At 42.9% G+C, this 16944-nt stretch overlaps 1 protein-coding gene across 2 annotated transcripts in view; it reads left to right on the forward strand.

Annotated features, from left to right (window-relative positions):
• Window positions 1-16944, forward strand: part of gfra1a (gdnf family receptor alpha 1a) — a 100335-nt gene that overhangs the window by 63321 nt on the left and 20070 nt on the right. For both annotated transcript variants that reach the window (XM_072677357.1, XM_072677358.1), the window contains exons 4-5: window positions 13459-13810; window positions 16330-16439. In XM_072677357.1, coding sequence (XP_072533458.1) covers window positions 13459-13810; window positions 16330-16439 — 462 coding nt within the window. The remainder of the gene's footprint in view (window positions 1-13458; window positions 13811-16329; window positions 16440-16944) is intronic.

Here is a 16944-nt window from a genome sequence, read left to right on the forward strand (position 1 = left end):
TTCAGCAGATTGATTTGTTTCAGTAAGAGCTTCCTTTCATGAGCTCCACATCCTCTCAGACCTACAGTGTTGAGTCACCTTCTCACAGCAGAAGGAAGGATGGACACAAAAGTGAGATTGGAGTGGCTCAGAGTGGCGGAGCTGTCTAATGTGCTTCCACTATGTGCCAGGGGTCACAAGCTCAAATCTCGAGCCATGCCTCTTTGACATCAGTGGCCGGAGTCAGAGAGAGCACAATTGGCTGTGCTCTCTCTGGGTGGGGCGATTCCGCTCTCCCCCATCATCACTTCTAAAGCGTCGTTGGCCGGCGTCTGTTAGCTGGTGTGGTGGAGCTGGGGACCCGCCACTTCCGAGTGTGTCGACTTTGAAAATAGGCGGTAGCTGACTTTGAATGTATCGGAGGAGACATGTGTTCAATCCTCGAGGATCTCTAAGAATTGATCTGGAAGTACCATTTAAAAATAATACATCTATATAACCCAAAATATAATCAATACAATTAAATAATAAATATAATTCATATATATGAGACCATATATATGATGATGAACCATTTAATAATCCAAATTTGTCTCGCTTCAGAATACAGAACCATTGCTTTTCAGAACCTTCTGACTTAGTACTAGTGCAGTATCGTAAACTGGCATGGTTTCCACTATTCCTTAAAAAGCATTATATCCAAACCAGCATCCACAGCAGTGGGAGCACGAACACCCCCCAGCATAACAGCCAGCCCCACTCCCACTCTGCATGTACTTCCCAAGAAAAATGAGCTGTTTGTGAGAGTCATGCTTTCGTCTAGCGCTGTGTTCTTGTTTTGCCAGTTGGACATAAATGCAAAATGGTAAAATGAATGTATTGTATTGCCACCCCCCCCCCCCCCCTTACCTCCCCCACCTCCAGTCATTACACCACACTACTTCTAAACACTCGACACACTGGCACAACAAATACTCGGTGATTACGCCACTCTGGACCGCATGCAGGGCGTTGTCTGAGCTGGTACATTCACTGTTTTCACACACAATCCCCGGGTTGCCCTCGTCTGCAGAGAAGAACACACTGTGCCCCATGGGGCCGAGGCCTCCTGCTAGCACTCCTCATTCCGCTCTCATTTCCACCAGCTTTTCCTCAGGAAACCATTCTCTGGTTATTAGCAGCAGGAGCAGGGCGGCAGTGAGGAGGATCTGCTTGTTGAATTATTAGCTGCTGTCTGTAGTTCAAACCATCAACATCTCCATGACCTCCTTCACCCGTTTACCACGACTGGCAAAAAGCTCTCTCTGGGCCCCAATTAGTTTACCTGAGTGTGTGTGTGTGTGTGTGTGTGCGCTCAGTTTGTACAACCAGAAACATGCTCAGGAGAATGTGGGTGGGGAAAATCATTAAACCTTAGTAGTTTGATGCAAAATCATGTGGTATTTTCAAAGGCATTCTTTTCGGTTGTAGCTCCATGGGCCTCATTCACCCACTGATTTTCACAAAGATGATGACATTCACCTCTGGTTTCTTATTTGAGGTTTGTTCAGTGGATGAGGACAGTGGGATCCATCAGTTTAACAGCAGACCTGTGAACAATTCTGCAGTTTACAGACACATCATGAATTGGACGTAGACTCTCTGCTAAGGCTTTTCTCAAGAACTAATTAAAGACAATTCTAAGAAAGATATGAGGCCCATTAAGAGCGAAGACATCCTGCCAAAGGTCCCCGAGCTTGCAGTCAATAGATCCTTTATGTTTATAAACAGAAATACTGGAACATGATGACGGCTATTGCTGAGTGAATGGCTTTGTTTAGTGGAAGGAGGAAAAACATTTGTGTGTGTGTGTGTGTGTGTGTGTGTATATATATATATATATATATATATATAATGTTTATGCCTGTTCTACCTGTGTATAGAAAAGTTGTAATGCAGACTCAAATCTGTCAGTACAGATTGTAAATGAAATCAACCATTTGTAATGTAACTGCACTTTTATAATTATATGAAAATAGTATATAGAATAACAGTAATAGAAATAAATTCTTCTGAGATGTTATTTTTCCCTTATTTCTTTATATTTAAGAATAGTTATTATCATAATACGGCTTCACAGTGGCCTCTGAATAAGATTACATTAGGTCAGCCTCTAAAATGATCAGTTTCAGTAACTTCTAAAAGTTCTAAAACTAAAGTCTAAGTTCTAAAACTATTTCAGCTGGATTTAACAGGACTAAAAGTTGTGAATGTTCTGAAAGTATTATAATTTTTTTACATTAACCTATTCCTCCACTGTCTATTCTAGCTCCTGATTACTTCTCTGTTCCCTCTTTTTTGCACAGATTGATTTGAAATTGAGTGTTTATAATAAACTGTAAAATGCAGCATGAAAGGCTACAATACAAACGGCTACATAAGAAAAAACACAGTGTCTTAAGAAAATCGAAAGATAATAATTAAGAATTTAGAGAAACTTTTAAAAAATTATATTTATTTGAAAACATTTGTTTAAAAGTGTTTCTTTCTATGTAAAGCTTCGATCAAACAGACGGCACCTCGGTTCTAATAGCTGTCTGCTAGTGTAGTAATATATAAATATGAACTTAACCCCTTAAACAGCCTATAGTCCATCAGCAGGCTGAAAGTGCTATTACAAACTTCTATTAGCAGAGAAAAGCCCCACCTGTGTGTACAGAAGTCCCTGCAGTTACACAGTTGAACAATATACCTTAGTGTGTGATAAGCCTTGGAGTGTTAACGGGTTAAAGGCTTTCACTTTTTTACTCACACTGACCCCTACCCAGTGAAACAGCACTAAATACACTCTCTATACTAACGCTGGGCAGTGTTCTTAAAGTGCTGATGACATGACATTCCCAATATGCTCTGGACATTATAGCGTCCATCACAACAACCACCGATCATCATATGATAAAATATGGTCATACTGCCCACCCCTACACTCAGTGTAGACAAAAACATCAGTCCACAAAATACACAATAATTCATTATCAGTCACCATCAGGCATCACACTTTTCTTTAACAGCATGCTGTTATCCTCATCCTCCACTGCCGATTAGTAGCAGCCAAAACACAGACTGAGTCTAGCATGTCAGTACTACACTGCCCATTACACACACACACACACAGCAGCATCAGGTTGTAATCACGGCAGTGGCTTAATCGAGCCCTCGACTCTGCTCCTAATGGCAACTGACATGGCAGGGCCAAATAAAGCCCCCATTCGCTCCTCATTTCACTGCACATTTTCCCATTAACCCACAGGTGACACGTTTATTGAGATTTAATCAGAGATGTGTGTGAGAGAGAGAGAGAGAGAGAGAGAGAGAGAGAAAGAGAGAGAGAGAGGTGGATGAGTCATTGGCAGATGAGCGAGAATTTATAATAAACTCTGATGATCTACTTTAAACTTTGTTGTGCAATAGTGAAACACAAAGGGGTGATGGTCTGAGCATGGTGATCATCTACTGGTCTCCGAGATGACCATATGGATCATATAGAGTAGACCATGCATATGGTCAGTACTCCTAAAACACTAAACTCCAGCTGCACGGATAATAAAATATAGCAAACAAAAACAAAAAACAACAGAAGACCAGATGAAAATACAGGGTTCGGAAAGTAGAAATATGTAGAGATAAAAAAGACTGAAATACTGAAATATATAGAAGTAGAGGTTGAAATGGAAAGCGTACAGCTTCCACTACGGCATGGGGGTCACGAGTTCGCATCCCGAACCAGGTCGCTTTGCCATCGGGGGCCGGAATCAGAGAGAGCACAACATTTGTCCTGCTCTCTCCGAGCGGGTAGATGGCGCTCTCTCCACTCATCACTGTTAAATGAACATTGGCCTCCTCAGGTGTCTGTAAGCTAGTGTGGTGGAGCTGGGGACCCTGTGCTTTCCTCAGAGCGTGACGGCTATCCAGTGGTGCCACATCGGCAGCAGTTTACTTTACATGTATCGAAGGAGACCTTACCTTCCTGGTGTCAGGAGCTAGTGCTAGTGCTGGGGTGTGGGGGGGTATGAATGGGTGGGTTAACTGAGAGTACCAAACCGGGAGAAACAGAGAAAATATGATAAACATAGTTATTAAATAAACAAACAAATGTTGTGTGCAGCTTTAATATGCAGTATGACGTCAAATCAAGCAAGAACAATAAGGATGGGCTAGGATGTTGAGTGTAATGTAAAGAATAAAGACCTTTAGAGAGCAGCAAAACAACAACCGACAGGATTAAGCAGCACATGTGTTTCAGAATGAAGGTCAGCCCTTTGTATTGTCTTATAATATTCTATAATTATATAATATTTATAATAATCAAAATGTTAGATTTTTTTTCTAATTGGACTGAAGTAAAGTACTGGCACAGCAAGCTCAGTCTTCAAGTACTAACAACTACATACGTTACATTGCCAGAAGGACCACCCTTAGCACGTCCCTGGCCCTCACATTACAGGGTCTTTTATTCTGGCTCCCTCCAGTTGTAGACAAGGTCATTATTCACACACTTTCTCCTGGTAATCAAAAATTAGAGAATGGGCGTGTTGGCGGAGAGGAGTGGCGGCGGCGCTAATCGATTTATAGCTACATCACAGAACAAAAGCCACTGCATCAAGGCCCTGACTGCTCGGACATGACCAGACGACTTTGTTCGGTCGTGAGAGTGAACTTTAGTTTTTGTATATTTTCAATCCAGAAAAGGACGAACATAATATATATATTTTATTATTTTTATAAACTGAAACAGCAGAACAATTTCAAACCATTCTGCTCTTTTATTGCTGATGAAAACAGAACAGTAAATAAAAGCCAGGTCCAGAAGGTGACCACTCATGTTGGCATTATGTTGGCATGGGAATACGGGTTGCAACGTAAACCAGGGCTCGGGAGCGCAGCCTGTGCCGGAGGAGGGGAAGCATCAGCTCATTATTTTTTAATAAATAATGTAAGACTTGAGAAGGCCAAACCCAGGGAAACAACTGAGTGGTGTGCTAGGCCAAAAGCTAACCAGCTACAATCTCAGTCAATCTTCAGCAGTGTTAAGTGTTAAAACTATGCTATAATACGTGAGTTCTGAGAGTCGCTGACATGATGTAGTGATCCACAAGCCCTCCTTAAAAGCAAAAACAGTGGATTTCATTGGGATGTAAAATAACAGGGTGGTAAATGGAGCCTTTTTCACCTCAACCAAAGTCACATACTTACTATTATACATTAAGCAACAACTTCAAACAGCACTATGCAAGAATTAGCTCTTGAGCTCCCTCTACAGTCAAGAAGTGTGCTTTGTGCTTTAAGGCCTCAATAAAGGCCACACATTTCTGGGCAAGCTGAGAGATACAGAGCTCTAAAAGTCACTAAAAGGTAAAGAGGCATGTGGATTGAGTTGGTAGAGTAAAATTACAGTGATTTTACACTAATATGACTCGTAAGGGTTTTCCTGTAGGAAACTGGAAGAGCAAGGGTAGCTGCTTTAGGCCTTCTTCCTATTAGAAGTCAGGAAAGCGTCAACATGGTTTTCAAGCTGAAATTTTAAGGTAATGCTGCTTTGAATTAAAGCTGAACCCGACATCACCAGATCACAGATATCCGCCTGATCCTCACACCACATGTATACTGATAGGCTGCCTCTATACGGGCCACGTTTGACCCTGTGTCCTGACCTTGTATAAAGACAAAGGTCAGTGTGTAAAAAAAAAAAAAAGACCCATTGTTCCTTCATTGAGTGGGAGATCATCTTCTTGTGCTTAATTGTGAATATTTATGGATATGCTACTACTGTCTGTGTGTGTGTGTGTGTGTGTGTGTGTATATATAAATGTAGGGCATGACATTGTATCCTCTGCAGATTTGGCTCGGTGCCTCAGTCAGTGTGGGCTCGACACCGGTGAGAGACAGAGCCATCTGCCCGCATAACAAACACACACACACACACACACGCACACTAACGCACATACCCACACACACACACACACAAACAAACACACACGTGTGCATACAGTGAAGACAAGCCCACCACTCTTGGCTCAGTGCTTCAATGTTTTCCCTCTCCTATCTCGCTTACAACTCGCCAAGGAGAGAGAGAGAGAGAGAGAGAGAGAGAGCGAGAGACAGCTGGGCATGCATCGAGAGTGGAACACACACATTTACACTCTGTCACTCCGCTAAAGCACACACACCTACCACGGCACACTGACACAGTGGATGGCCTCAGCATATGCTCAGTTAGCGTGGTAGTAGCTGTGTAGGTGTTTGCTCTGGAAAAAAAACAAATGTTGCTTTGGCGAATGAGAGAGTGAGAGAGTGAGAGAGCTGGTGGGGCGGCTGTGGAGCTGATTGTCTGGTTAGATGACTCACCGGTGGAGGGACGTGTGTCAGGGTCAGTTTCTGACGCACACAGCCGGCGTGATGAGCAAATCACTGACTGTATCAGGGAGAACGGCGTCTCTGTCATTGCCACTCCGGGACGAAATGCAGACATTTCTTCAGAACTGCTGCGTAACCAGAGTCGTGTTAGTGTAAAATCCTGTAGTATTACTCTACCGTCTCAGTCCACATGCTTCTCTACCTTCAGATGCTCTCAGCTCGCCAACAAAGCTGGCCATTAGGAGACGCTTAAAGACTTATATGAGTCCCACCCATGAACTTAAGCTGTAGCCATGAAGTAAAGTTTAGATGCAAGGTATTGTGGGAAGTGTAATGGATTTCTGAGTACTGATAGGGGAGTCATCCCTATCACTTTACTCGGATGGTCCATTATGGAGGTCTTACAGATGAGCTGAATGTCTGGTAAATGCAACTGAATCAAACACGCTACTGACTTCCTCATGGGGGCGCTATACCAGACTAGGTGGAACAAACTGTAACTTGCATGACTGTCTGTTCTGTCAGTAAATAAAAGGAAACCTGCTTAGCTTAATGCATGACCTGTGGTGCAGGTCAGTAAACCAGCAAGTTCTGGCTTTGGCACTAGTAAAGATACAGTCCACCCTATAGTCTCCAGGATAATGATGTACGGTCAGTGGTACGGTCAGTCGGCTCAAGCTCAATACGTTATTAATGTGAAATGGAGGGAATCTGTAGCAGTAATACAATCACAACAGTCATCACATGCAGGCCTACATGAGCGTCTACTGGTGACGCTCCAGGGTCTCTGTCTCTTTCTTTAGCCGCTCTATCTGCTCTAGTGTCTGGACACTAACACACAGATGGAGAATGGAGACGGGGTGGGGGGAAAAAAGGCCTGTTTGAAAGTGGCTGGGCAGATGTCACTGTGTGTGTGTGTGTGTGTGAGTGTGTTGAGTTACTCTCCAGACAGTAAGCAGATGGACTGGTGTGGTGTGCTCTTACGGCAGTCTATTAAAGGTCAAAAGGTCACAGTCCACCCTCCTCTTGCTCTGACTGAGATCTGCTCCTGATCAGGCAGGCTGATTATCACAGTGCAGTGTATGTGCAGCGTGTGAACGAATGTTTTGCTTAGAAAACCCAACATATTACGTGATTTCAACACGTGTGGTTCCACACAGCAGTTCTTCAGTCTCGTAAAATATTAGCTCACTGGATAACACCTCTTATGACTAATGAAGGAAGAATACACCTGGAGTTTATGGGGTGAAGTCAGTATTTTACATGTGTATAATTGGACACTGCAGACTGTCCGAGGGCATTCATAGTATTAATAAATGAAGAGTGCGCTAGAATGAATGAATCTGATCATTTTTGCTGTCGCAGAAAATGTTTTAGACACAGTGTGAATCTGACAGTAGTTCTAAACTGTGTATACAAATCCCACCATTAATGGACTAACAGAAAAGCTTCAGAATGACTTGCAATTACATTGACTTCACATTGAATAATAATAATAATACTAATAATAATAACTGTTCAAAAACTCCCAAAAAGATTCCAAAATACTTTTCTGGAAAACTAGGACCAGGAAAAAAGATTTGACATTCTCAAAAAAAAACAACATTTAGATTTCAGCTGGTCAGCCTCTAACATAATCAGTTTAAATAGTTGAATTTAACAGGATTAAATAAGATAAGAGAAGATAAGAGAAGATTATTAGTGACCCTGTCCGAATTAGATTATGTGATTATGTGACCCTGTCCAAATATTTAAGGCTGGCCCAGTCATTTTACAGGCTTTAAATACTGTCGTCAACAACATTATTTTATATTCCGTCACAATTTCAGAATTAACCACAATGTTAGGTAGGCTCATTACAGTTCAACATGTGTCCAGTAGACAGCAGGAATGGTATCATGTTTATTCCAGAATTATTTATGACAGTATCTAAGCCTTATCCTGAGGAGTAATTCTCTCTTAAACAGAGAGAGTCCGATCGCCCATGTCTGAGAATATTACAGGCTGATTTTCACTACCTTTGCACTGATTGTGTAAAGATTTGTGGCCTCTGCTCTGCATCACAGTGGGGAAATTCTCAGTGTCTCAGCAGAAAAGGGATAGCAAGACACTGAGATGCAAAATGTAGATAAATTACCACTATATACACAAAATAAATCATAGAAGTAAAAAATGTGTATAGTCTTCTTCAAAGTACTGCCAGTGTCTACATAAGTTCTTCTAGCTCGTGTTTACTGAAAACGTTTGAACACTTTTTGCTTGATTGCCATGTTTTCCTTGTGTTCCCAGTTCTTTACTGCTGTGGTATTCAAAAGTTGCTTGTTAATGAGAAAACGCATATTAATGAAGGCCTGCTTAGGTACCAAAATGAGGTGAAAATCTCAGAATCAGATACGTTTTATAAACTATCCCAGAAATAACTGCGATAAACAATATGATGGTCATTTTAAGAGCAGTTCAAGCCCCTGATATAATAATAATAATATAAAAGTGTAACCATTTTAAAGATCAATCAATCAATCTTTCATTAGTAATAGTTTAGAAGAGGGTTTGCTTGTTGAAAGTTACTGATACACTGGCCTCGACGCAACTGATGTTCATTCTGACGGAAATCAACATGCAAGTAAACACAGTGGGCCATATCAAGGTCAGCAAATAATTATCGAGGTCATGTCCATATATTGTAGGATACGTCGATAAGGTAATTCCCATGACAGGCCCAGTTCTTACTGTAAGAGAAACCAGTGGGATTGTTTGATCTGCGGTGACCGTATCATTGTGTTCTGGCAGAGCGTGCTGGAGGGTTAAGTGCTGAACCTCAGATGAATGGAAACCTAAAGACCCTCTCAGGCAAAAACATCACGCAGTGACTGAAGATCTATGGATTACAATAACGCAACAAGCCGAAGGGGAGCAGCATTTATTTGCGACACAGGGCCCTGGCAAGCCTTGGCCACTTTAACAAGACATTCAGTCGAAGGGACATTAAAGAGTTGTTAATGATCTCAACTATTTTTACTGCTGCTTTGACTCGTTCTGGGCTTTTTCATTCCCTTTCAACTTTCTGTTCCCTTCAGAGAGAAACCGCAGCACAGAGTCAGTGATAGAAGAGCAGAGGACAGTCATTACAGAGGAGGTGAGGAGGGCACAGAGGAGACTAGCCTGCAGTTAGACACTTCTGCAGACCCTTCTTCAATCAGCCTAACGCTTCATTTAGAGAACCCACATTCTGCAAGTGTTCTGAGCTCTGGCCTAACCTAACCCAGAGCCAAAAAGCCTTGTAGAGCTGAATGACCCCAACCGCAGAGCTCAGGCCTCAGGTAGATCAAGAACTTCAAACAATTGCAGCTGGTGTAGAGAAACGGGGTGCTCTCCTGACCATTCTGCACGACATGCAGATTCAATTTCTTAGTTTAGAAAGTCAAGAAATGTCTTTTCAATTTTGCAGTTTTACTAGTGATTCTGCTAGTGAATGTAATCAAAGACTGGAAAAGATTGGATGCTTGGAACAGAGAACCACCAGAAACATCTCCACAAGCCAAGCAAAGCTCGTCATTCATACAGTGTGGGAAAGAAGATATGGCTTTAGGGATTTATTTATTATGAATGGTGGATTTCATGATAATTCTTCTAATGCTAACTTAAATTGGTTTGCATTATTTCTTGTTTATATACACAAACCTACCCCTTACCCCCATCCTTCAGTTATGCTAGAGCCTTACAAGAGCTCTCCAGATCAACCAGGGAGTTAGGATCCATCTCAGTTAGGATCTCCATCTCTTACTTCACATACTAAACCAAATTCTTGGCTGTAGATGTCTAAACAGTTCTTTCTTTATCCGGACCCATACGCCTCCTACTTCCTTCAAGCTTTCTTACTTCCAATGCTATGTAGAGGTCGTATGACTTGGTATTTGCGTCATGGAAAAAGTTTGGAATTCGTGGCAACAGGATTCTTAAAGCATCATTTGTGTGTTATCTAGAATTTCACATCGCTGCTGTATCTGATAGTACCAAAAATGAAGCTGTAAACATGTCCAACACATGCCGCCAAACGCATGATGAGAAGCAGGATTGTGGAAACTGCTTCAGCACTAGTATTTATTTAGTCTATAGTTTATTTATGTTCTTACAGCATTAGTCAGAATCAGAGAAGACTTCACACAGGACTGTGCTGTTCCTGTAGGTTATATAGGTTCCTAACATTCAGATGGCGTCAGTCAAATTCCATCAAGAGTTAAGAATACGAGACCCAGTCCTACCAGCACTGGGAGAGCTGACAACTGACAGTAGCAGTATGTTAACACTGTGTGAGTGATGTAAATCTGCTGCACGTTTCTTATACTTAAGATAAAATAAGGCAAGACTGCAGGAATGATAGTGTGACCCTGTCCAAATATTTAAGGCTGGCCCAGTCATTTTACACAATAACATTATTTTATATTCCGTCACAATTTCAGAATTAACCACAATTCAACATGTGTCCAGTAGACAGCAGGAATGGTATCGTGTTTATTCCAGAATTATTTATGAAAGTATCTAAGCCTTATCCTGAGGAGTAATTCTCTCTTAAACAGAGAGAGTCCGATCGCCCATGTCTGAGAATATTACAGGGTGATTTTCACTAACTGATTGTGTAAGGATGTGTGGCCTCTGCATCTCTGGTAAATATTGAACACATCCCCAATTGCAAAATGAAAACCTTCTAAATATCAGGCCGAAAATTAAACAAACTGTTGTTGGAAGGTTCCTAAAATGAAATTAGAGCCAGTGTCTCTTCAACTGTTGTGAATGTGATGTGTAAATTGCTGTGTAAGTTGCTTGTCCTGCTGTAATTTTACTGCAGCCCGTATTCGAGATTGTATAACTGAAGACGTGTGTAGTATATATATTTTTCTGACATATGTCCCCCCTAATTTACCGATCCAATCCGAACAGACCTGTTATGTATATCCATAATAACTTCATCATACATCATGAAAACAAACTCTTATCGCAACACACACAACATGTCCATACACTACTTTAACTAACCCATGATCCAGATGTGCAAATGCACACACACAACTTGTCTAGTCCCTATTGGCACCATTCCTAATGCCAAGTGTGGGCTAGAGGGGTATAAAGCCCCCCCAGCATTGAGCTGTGGAGCAGTGGAAGAACTGTGGTGCTCCATCCAGTACTTTTGGGACAAGTTAGGGAGTTGGGGATGATGAGGTGGGGTGGTGATCATCCAAACTCCTGACCTCACTAATGCTCGTCACTGATTGCAATCAAAACCTCACAGCTATGCTCCCCCAAAATCTAAAAGAAGGCCCTCTTCTCTGGATAGTAGAGACAATTACATGAGTGCAGATGTCTTCCCTTTAGATTTCAGTTAATTGACACATTAAAGATTACACATGGACATATTTATCTGCCAGCACCAGGTGTCCCATTAGCTCATTTTCAGCAAGTGAATCAATGAATCAGTGAATCAGTGAATCAGTGAGCAATACGGCATACGTTTTTGGAAGTTGCTGATAGAAGTCCTTGAGAGAAATGCTCTTATTGTCCTCCAAACCTTTTTATTATGATTTTTTTTTTTTATTAGAGGCCAAAAACTGGCCCGGCTCATGACCAGCGCTAACCTTAATCATTTGCTTTCATGGAGAGGAAGGTGCAGAGGGAAGCGGGGCATGCCAGATCCACTTAATCACACAGCTTTTAAGGACTGATCTAGAACAGGCTCTGTCAGCCATTAGGCCGGCCTGCAACGAGCAATCTGACAACAAGCGCATCTCCCCTCGCCTCCAGAGACACTGAGGAATGTGCACGCTCCATCAACTAGCTCTTCTAGACTTCCTAGCCAAGACAAGTAGCTTATTGGCACAGGAAACAAGTCGCAGTGAAAACACACACATACACACACTTACTCTTAAACTCACAGACGCTTATACTGTATGCACACACACACACACACACACATACATAAACTCTCTCCTCTATCCCACTCTCCAGCAAACCTGTTCTTTCTGCTTTTAATTGGCCCTCATTAGGGCCCAAACTGCTGCTGTTGCTCCATTTTTCTGAAAAGTCTCCAGAAATGGTAATTAATGGCAGGATCTGTAAGAAAGCCGGCAATTAGCGGGAGCTGACAGGCGAGAAGAGTGCAGCGCAGGCAGCTTTGATGACTCTGCTGTTCGGCCAAGCCGATTGTTTGTTTTAGCCTGCAGGGTTCCAAAGGGATGAGCTCTGTTTGATTTAATGCTACCGAAAAAAAAACACACAGGGCTACACCACACAGCTCTCTGTACCCTGCACTGACAGGCATGTAGAAAAGATCATTAATTTACACTGCTGTCAGGACTGAGATTCTGAGAGAGAAAAGCTTAGTGCCCTGGATAGTGTCTGGAAGTTCATCTCTCTCTCCCTCTCCTACATCAATACTCTTCAATTGTAATGTCGGTTCAACACTGCGACCCCTAAAATACCACAAATCATGCTCACTAGGACCTGACTGGTATATATCCATTCACAGCTCCCCCTAACACTACTACCAATGCTCCCGACACTAGGAGGGTAAGGCGTGTGTCGGATGCCCACCGATGATTTTGGAAAGAGGCGGTGGCTGGCTTTGCATGTATTGGAGGAGCCTCTTTCCAAAATCATCGGTGGGCATCCGACACACTCAGAGGAAAGCGCCCGATCCAGCTGACAGGCGCTTGTGCTGGCCAACATCGTTTTAAGAGTGATGAGGGGTGAGAGGTGAGAGCACCATAAACCCACCCGGAGAGAGCACCGTGGTAGCGCATTAGGCCACTGAGACCCAATGATAATAAGGTTAAATCTAATCTGATCTAATCTCATCTGAAGTGTTTTCGTACTCCATGTTGACATGCTGGGTGTCTATAGTCAGCCTCTAGCCTTTAGCTTTGTACTGAAGCTATGAAGCTAATGTGGATTAAGGGCTCAGGTGTGTAAATGAGATCCTTCGCCCCAACATTCCTCTCGTACCGGCCGATTTACACCATATACTGGTCACCCAATAACGCACATCCCAAACAAAGCCTAACACCCCCTTCTTCTCTCCTCCTCTCTCTAAAGGGGAGCCGGCACTGGCGAAGGAGAACAACTGCCTGAACGCAGCCAAAGCGTGCAACCTGAACGACACGTGTAAGAAGTACCGCTCGGCCTACATCAGCCCGTGCACCAGCAGGGTCTCCACGGCTGAGGTGTGCAACAAGCGCAAGTGCCACAAAGCCCTGCGACAGTTCTTCGACAAGGTGCCGCCCAAGCACAGCTACGGCATGCTCTACTGCTCCTGCCCCGTGGGCGACCAGTCGGCCTGCTCCGAGCGCCGCCGCCAGACCATCGTCCCGGCCTGCTCTTACGAGGACAAAGAGAAGCCGAACTGCCTGACGCTGCAGGAATCCTGTAGGGGCAACTACATCTGCAGGTGGTCCATCCCACTCAGCTACCCTTAAAGTCTCAGAGTCACACTTGCTACTAGGGCATAATATAAAATACTAGATCATGATATTTATATTTATTTCTTAAAAACTACCATTCAGATCCTCTCCTGTACTGAATACAGTGATTTATACTCAACATCTGCTGCTCTTCATCTAATTAAACCAGTCTAATTACACTGTTAGTAATGAAACCTGCAGCTGATCAGTGTTTGTTAAGCACTGACAGTACAGAAATGATCAAATTTATCACAATACGATAACATATCGTCATATTGCCCAGCTCTGCTAGGACAGTTCCTCGCTGAGTGTCAGCTTTGGCTGAATTGTTAAGACCAAATAAGACTGAATGTGGTGTAATCAGCCAAGTCTGGAGGTTGGTTCTGTAGTTTAGCACTGCTAATGTAAGTAATGGAAGCCTAAACCTCACCAATTCACACTGTGAAAAAAAAACTGCAAGCCTCAATTAAATCACATGCTTGCATCAAACCATGTCACGTTGTGAAGTTACCTCCAATGGGCTCGCCTACACTTTACGATACACTGCATCTAAACAAATGGGAAGAGTAAACCAGGTGAGGTAAAACAGAGGAGGCCTGTTGGATGGTGAGAAGACTTGACTTATTTCCAGACCAGCACCTTTCACAGATGAGGGGAAACTGTTATATTCCACCTTCTAATGCAAGCGTATTATTTATTCAATAATGTATTGAATAACACAGTTCACAGTCTCGACTCAGAAGTGATGCGAGAAGCATATTTAGCAAACGAACATTTAAACCCACTGTATCCAGCTGTCGCTGCTATCCAGTCGTGACTCGCCGCTGCTGCACATGCGTTAGCCACCTCAAGCTGGGAGTGCATTCGTCCATGGCAACACAGATACGGGCTTAGATTAACACCACACCACAGTGCAAAGTGGAGCCTTCAGAGGTGCTAACAAACAGAAATCTCAGGGAGATTCAGCGCAGGGACGACGCTGCTTGTGATTACAGAGCCTCACCGGCAGGGACATCCAGCGTTAATTCTGCCTCTGATGCCTTTCAGCTGGGAAATAAAGTGCATATTAGCGCAGAACACAGAACATGTTCGGTTAGGACAATTACAGTGATTATCCAAGTCTAGCAATAAAGCAGCAGAGCTCAAATTTAGTTTGCTTGGTTCAGAGCCTGCCCCCAAGTGCTGTAAATGGCTTGTTAAGGATTCATTAGATATGGTTTGTGTAAGTGTTCTATGTATCATTGCTCTATCACAGCAGTGTGAAGTCTCCAGGCTGAGGTGGAGAGAGAGGGGAGGGTACTTAATGACCCTGCTCAATCGGAGCATCTGCAACTGCTCCCACTGCTCGGCACTCCAAGAGAACTAACACACACACAAATAAATGGAGGACATTTGAATTGCTGCCCCTTGGTACCTCCAATAGTTTACTGCGCTCTCTCGTTCATACTCTCTCTCCCGTGAATTTCAACATTTTAGCCCAGGCAGTCTGAAGGCAGATGAGTTTTGGAGGTTACCGTAGGCGGTTGAGGGTGGGGTAGCACACCGGGGCTGCTCTGGGTTTGTGGAGATGGATTGACACCATCAGTCTCTCACTAGTCCCACACCATATGTCAGGAGCATCACCACATCACATTAATTCAGCTTCTCCTCCTCTGTGCTTAGTGCTGCAGCCCTGTGGGTGAGTGTGCAGTTAGAACGCCCACCGTCTACGCAGTGATCTTGAAGAAGCCTGTGTTTTAAATACTTTCACCTAATAGTTTAGTCTAGGGCTGGCACTAAGACCTTGGCTGATCACAGTTTAGCCTGATGGATCAGCAGTTAATTCATTTACATGATTAGCGTAAGTACTCTTACTGTGAGCAGCAGAGCTTGGACCCACCCATTCATGTTCCCAACTGGTTCTCTGCCACACATTTTAACTTTACAACAGCACCGTCAGAATCATGTAGATGTTTCACTGACTGTAACAGGGAGAACAGCGTCTCTATCATTGCCACTGCTCTACAGACCTTTGGTGAAGCAGACAGGACAACACAGGACAAGCAAGAGCCGCAAAACTGCTGAGTAACCAGAGACATATTTGTGTAAAATCCTGTGATTTTATCCTACCGCCTCAGTCCACATGCTTCTTTACCTTGCAGTGATGCTCAGCTTGTCCAGAAATGCACGTAACCCTGTCCTGGGCTGGCACAAAGCTAAAATTAAACTTATTGACTTGAACAGTGGTCAAAATAGAGTAGTTAGTCGCATTTATTTATATTTGACATGGACTTATTTTAGTGTTTTTTTTATATTTATTGTCTTTTGTACTTCTTGTCTGTGCACCCCTGCACTATTGTACCACGTCCTTACCTATTACTGCACCAGAGACTTCCCCCAACAGTGTTTTGTTGTACTGTAAAACCCTGTTATAGTATAATGTCAGTTCAGTCATACAAACTGAACACAATCTGACCTTATGCTCTGCCTAACGCAGTCATTGAGTGGTGATCTGCCCGTGTTTCAGGTCTCGTCTGGCGGATTTCTTCGCTAACTGCCAGCCGGAGCCCCGATCACTGTCTGGTTGTCTAAAAGAGAACTATGCTGACTGCCTCTTGTCCTACTCGGGCCTCATTGGTAAGTTGTTTTCACTACTTGGACTGGAGTGATAATGTTCAGACTGTCTATATATCCAGTACGTAGTGATGATTGTATCACTGCTATTGATCATGTAGCCTAACGTAGAGCCAAAAAAAAAAAAAAGCTTTGCTGCCAATTAAGCTGCTACTCTTCTTTAATAACGTGAATGCTGTCATACAGTGGACATAATGCAAGTGTTATTATTATTATTATTATCATCAAATCATTATTGAAGTGTTTCCATAGCAGTGTGAAATCAGAAATCAGTGTGAATGGGATTTACGATCTACAATAATAATGAATAACTAATACAATTTGAGAAATGAAATGTTTAAATAGAAAAGGTTCAAGCTAAACCGTCGGTTCAGTGTCAATCAGCTCAAAGCTGCTCTATAAACACACAAGCACCATGCTAACAGCTAGGACTGGGGAGACTCGTCAACGTAACAAGCATGGACGTGTAGCAAAGATGGCTGCACCCACTGAAAACAGGGGCTGTGTC

Source organism: Salminus brasiliensis, chromosome 4 (assembly GCF_030463535.1).
Source record: "Salminus brasiliensis chromosome 4, fSalBra1.hap2, whole genome shotgun sequence".
In the NCBI taxonomy this organism is placed as follows: domain Eukaryota; kingdom Metazoa; phylum Chordata; class Actinopteri; order Characiformes; family Bryconidae; genus Salminus; species Salminus brasiliensis.